Below are 5,287 nucleotides of genomic sequence, written 5' to 3'. Positions count from 1 at the left end.
ACATATATAAGACTCATACTTTTTCATTTCCAAACATATCTCAAAAATCATACACAAAAAAAAAATCCACACAAACGCAAAAACAAAGATCCATCGATACCAATTTATTCAACAAGCAAAGTATAGCTGACATGGCAAAGAGCAAAGACCGTTCGCTACTAAACCGGTTGAGACAAGCCGTGAATAAAGTAAGATTCGTGTTAAGTTTCAAGATAAACAGCCTCTGGGATCTCGTACCGATGCTTGGTTCTTCCTCTTCTTCTTCGTCTCTTCGGTTAAGTTTCAACGATAGACCCGGTTTAACAGCGGCTTTTGCAGAGAATGAACCGGACTTAAACGGTTCTTCAAGGGGAGCGTTGTATAGAACCGTGAGTTATGATCAATCTTCAGATGAAGACATAGACAACAAAGCTGAGATGTTCATAGCTAACTTCTACAGACAGCTTAAGATTGAGAGACAAATCTCTTTGGAACTTAAATATTTTCAGGGTAATAATCAGAGTTTCAACTACAGATCGCCTTAATATAATGTTCATATTTTTATTTATACATTCGTTTATTTGTTGTAATACTAAGATCCTATAATTTTCATTGGGTCTTAGCTAATGATGAGTTGGCCTGCTATTTTTTTGTAGTAGTAGGCTTATCCATTGTCATTAGTGTGAGTCACATTTGTTCATTTACATTTTATAATTCATTTATGTAATGAAATGTGATGATATAATGTTATGTTATTGATATGAGTATAAAAAATTTATTGATTGCTATTGCATTCAAAGCTTCTATTAAATACTTTTCATTGAACTATTTGGCCAACGACAAGTATATATATTTTCAAAATCATTTGATTTTACTGCTGTAAGTTATAGAATTTTATATTCGTTTCGTTAGAAATTTTAAGATTTATTGGACTATATATAGTAGTCGCTAAAAAAACAAGTGGTCCATCACCCAGTTTGGAATTCGGAATTGTGTTAACGTTTCAAACTTTCGTATAATCAGTTTAAGTGTTTAACTATCATCACTTATTAAAACAACATTATTCTTCAAGAACTAATTAACCACACAGTACTGTCCGAATTTGGATTTAAATCTTAAGTTGTACAAAGACGTTTTCAAATTTCATTTCTATTACATAGAGCATCCAATACACAGATCAAGATCATGTTTCATGTACCACAATCATGTAACAAAAAATATATATTGTACCACAATCATTAGGTGCCTAAAGTTTCTTGCGACCATCATATCTCTTGTTTTAATCTTCCACTGAGTCGTATCGTGGTTGTGGTCCATCGGCATACATTCTTCTAATGGATATGACCTAATTGGGCTGAGTTTGGATATTGGACTTTATGGCCTAATGGCTATGTTGACCTATCCTTTTAGGCCCACACAAAAATCTAGTTGATCTCTGTTTTTCTCGTTTTGACTTCAAAGTGAAGTCAACTTTTAAGATATACAGTAAATTCCAAGAACACTTTTACCGTTTTTATTTATTTCACAAACACTTTTGCATTTAGATCAAATGTTCTTATGAATAATATTTTCTCAAATCTTAAATCCCATAAGACAATAAAATATGAGGTCTGAGGAAAAAGGTAAAGCGTGTAGTAAGATCTAAAAGAAGTCAACGACTTAATTAAGTTTAGGGAAGAAGAAGTGGCAAGATGAGATTGTTGCGGATCACGAAATTGCGAACCCACCACGTTCTTAGTTTTATTTTACCAAATTTAAATTTGACTCCAATCAACCTGCTTTCAATTTTGCAAGCTATATTTAAATACTTTAAAACTTAAACAAACACTTTTTCATATTAACATTTTTGGCTAGACGTTAGGCTTAGATCCACCACTTTTTGATTCAAAGTAAAATATCCCATATAGTACAAGACCTTTTTTTCAACTGAAACTTATTTGACTTATATTTGTTAATGTATGGGGTTTGAGGGAAAAAAGAAAAGAAAAGATTGTAGGTAATAAATAAGATGATCATCCAATAGAATCTAAAAAATTTCATTAATTTACAATAAAATAACATTCTATTATATATACAATCGGATTTAAAAATTCACAAATTAGGCGTAACTATAGTGAATTATTAAACTCATTTTCTGGTTAATCTATTGACCAAAAATTACGATAAGAAAAAAACTTTTACGCATATATTAATTTTAAAACAAAAATATTTGTAATCAACAAATATATTTTATAAAAATAAAAATAAAAACCGGTATTTCTCAAACGATCTTTCTAAAAAAATCTTCCAAAAAAGTTAGTGCATATCTACTGTTAAAATTTGACAAGTATCACATAAATAAATAGAGACACTAGCATGATAAATGGCGTGAAATACTGAAGCAACACACTTGCTTCGTTTACAAACTCTACTTTGAACCTCACGTTCCTTAAGCTTCTCTAAAGCTCTTTTTTGATTCCCCATAACAACAACAACAAAAATATCACCCAAAAAAAAACCTAATGCGTTTCCTTTAAGGTAAATTTTTTTTTTTCGTTTTTATTTAATTTCTTACTTCCTCTGTTTCTCAACATCTCTAAGCTTTCATTGAACAAGGAAGATGAAATCTTCTCCAAGATCAGAAGGAAGAAAGTTCATAATCCCTTCTTTCTTCTTCATCATAGCTCTTTGTGTATTAGCTTTCATCAACGAGATTAGATTCGATAGCTTATTAAGTTTTGGAAGATGTGCTTTGTCAAATGTTCCGATGAATAACGGTTCATCGGAGACTCCATTGTTGTCTTCTTCTTCTGTTGATGATGAGATTAGGATTCTTATTGGAATCCTTACACTTCCTGATCAGTATCCACGTCGGCATTTTCTCCGGATGATCTACGGGACACAGAATGTTCCGGACGGTGTTAAGGTTGATGTGAAGTTTGTGTTCTGTAATTTGACTAAAGAAGATCAAAAAGTGCTCGTGGCTTTGGAGATTATGCGTTATGAGGACATCATTATACTCAATTGCAATGAGAATATGAACAAAGGTAAATTGGTTTATCTTGGTTAATTTAGAGTCAAATTCGGTTCGGTTTTGATCTTGAATTCAAATTCTTCTTCTTTTGTTTTGATATATATAGGCTTGGTTATTGTTTGGCATAAACATAACGAAACTTGGTAAATGGTAGTTGTTAGGTTTGATTATGTGCAAACATGTGTGCGCCATTTTGTCTATATACTCTTATGATTTTGATCAAAAAGGTTTTAGGTTTTTAACTAATTAGATTTTTTCTAAATATCTACAGGCAAGACTTACACATACTTCTCAAGCTTACCAGACATATTCAATGAGACGGATGCACCAAACCCGCCGTATCATTACGTAATGAAAGCCGACGACGACACATACATAAGACTAGAAAGTCTCGTTGCATCTTTAAGACCACTCGCTCGAGAAGATCTTTACTACGGCTATGTAATTCCATGTCCAAGCATGGACCCATTTGTTCATTACATGTCAGGAATGGGTTACTTAGTGTCATGGGACATAGCGGTTTGGCTCAAAGACTCGGAAATTCCCAAGAAACATCTAGAAGGTCCTGAAGACAAAGTGTTTGGCGATTGGATTCGAGAAGGAAGACGAGGAAAAAACCGGTTTAACGCTAAATGGTCGATGTATAACTTCCCCGAGCCACCAACTCGATGCACACATGAGCTTTGGCCAGACACTATCGCGGTTCATTTGTTGAAGAACCAAGAGAAGTGGATACGAACATTGAACTATTTCAATGTTACTAGCAATCTCAAGCCTTCAAAATTATACCACATACCGTAGATAGTCTTTTCGTTTGCTTTCATCGGATTCTTTCTTATATTTCATACTTAATTTGTTATAGTGATCGTTAAATAAGGCTCTCTAATAGTCGATATTTTTTTTGGTGGGATGTGTAGTAGTAAGTAAACTAATTAAGGATTGTTCAAAAGTCAATCTTGTGGGCTTCTTTTTATAGTTGCCCACAAAGCAACGTGCAACGTCTACAATTTTTGGTCTCTTTTCTTTGTGTGTCCATCTTCAATAGTACAGATTATTACATTAACTCATGAAGTAACCAAATTAAAGGAAAAATCAAAAAATTCGTCACCAACATCAGGGGTATAATCGTCATTTACACAGCTGAAGCGAAGGCGGCTTGGGGAGTGAATGGGCCTCACGAATTAGAAGATACAGTTTTGCCTGTGATATAAGTTAAATCACAGACGAATAAGCAAAAAAGCCCTTTCTTCTTTACTCAGAAAAAGCAAATGCGTGACCTAACGAACCTCAACGTCAAGTGACATTATCATTGCTCTTCTCTTCTTCACCTTTGAGTTTCTCGAGGGTCCTTTTTTTTTTTCAATTTTACTGCTAAATAGTGGTTACTGTCTTCAGCCGCCGTCGCCGGATTTCATCATCGAAGGCGACGGAAGCAGTTTTCTAGGGTTTATCCAACGAAGCTCCGTTTGATTGTCATCGGTTCCGTTTTTATTCGTCGATCTTCCATTTTCGTAAGGAATCTTCCTCCTCTCTTCTTATCGTTAGTTTTGATTCTTCTTCTTCTCGGAGCTGAGATGATATTTTGTTTTTGATTGCGTTACGGGAACGTTAGCTTCTGGAGATTTCCTTTTTGATCGATTCGATTCGTGCTTGCTTCGATTCTATAGATGAATTGAAATAGTTTTTGGTTACTTGTTTGGATATTATTTGGGAGGAAGATGAGAACTGTAGTTGTAAGCAATAGAAGAACTTGAAGCATATCTAATTGGTTGATTAATGTGTTTCTGCTTTACTTTTGTAGGCATTGTTGTTTTCTACATCCGAAGATGGGAAGCAGTCCAGCTCCATTTGCCGATATTGGCAAGAAAGCTAAAGGTAACTTGGCAGATTCGTGGACATTGGCACATTGCTTTGGTGTTTGCGGTTCCCATTTATTGACTATTTGTGATTTGAAAACCTGCAGATCTCCTGAATAAGGATTACATTTTTGACCACAAGTTTACTCTCACAATGCTGAGTGCTACAGGAACGGTAAGTACGATATCACTTGGATCCTTTTACTTTAATAGACTATGCTCAACATACCAGGGAAGTGCTTATGAACTGTGGTATTACATGCTTTTTGAACCAAAATTATTGCAGTAAGCATGCTCTTTGATATCTATAGATCCAGTTAATGTACATTACTTTGGTATATAAACGTGGCGTTTGATGTATAGTAAGTTGGTGAAACTTTGTTGTCATTCTAGTGTCATCTAAATAGGGTTGTTCCCCCCTCAAAGTAATGTTCTTTAA

The 5,287-nt window shown here is 34.3% G+C and overlaps 2 protein-coding genes and 1 long non-coding RNA gene across 3 annotated transcripts; all 3 read left to right on the top strand.

Annotated features, from left to right (window-relative positions):
- Positions 1–36: 36 nt before the first annotated feature.
- On the top strand, positions 37–802 carry LOC9302284. The gene has a single exon (XM_002866164.2). It carries the CDS (start codon positions 132–134, stop codon positions 522–524), a length of 393 nt encoding a protein of 130 aa, XP_002866210.1. The 5' UTR covers positions 37–131; the 3' UTR covers positions 525–802.
- Positions 803–2,346: 1,544 nt separating this feature from the next.
- LOC9302283 lies at positions 2,347–3,962 on the top strand. The gene is made up of 2 exons (XM_002866163.2): positions 2,347–3,005; positions 3,264–3,962. Exons 1-2 carry the CDS (start codon positions 2,579–2,581, stop codon positions 3,791–3,793), a joined length of 957 nt encoding a protein of 318 aa, XP_002866209.1. The 5' UTR covers positions 2,347–2,578; the 3' UTR covers positions 3,794–3,962.
- Positions 3,963–4,222: 260 nt separating this feature from the next.
- On the top strand, positions 4,223–5,181 carry LOC110224966. The gene is made up of 3 exons (XR_002329409.1): positions 4,223–4,503; positions 4,794–4,867; positions 4,956–5,181. It is a non-coding gene; the product is annotated as an uncharacterized LOC110224966 (long non-coding RNA).
- The last annotated feature ends 106 nt before the right edge of the window (positions 5,182–5,287 follow it).

This window comes from Arabidopsis lyrata, assembly GCF_000004255.2.
Source record: "Arabidopsis lyrata subsp. lyrata unplaced genomic scaffold ARALYscaffold_8, whole genome shotgun sequence".
NCBI lineage: Eukaryota > Viridiplantae > Streptophyta > Magnoliopsida > Brassicales > Brassicaceae > Arabidopsis > Arabidopsis lyrata.
The sequence above is the reverse complement of the archived record's forward strand: the minus strand, read 5'-3'. Positions and strand labels throughout refer to the sequence as shown.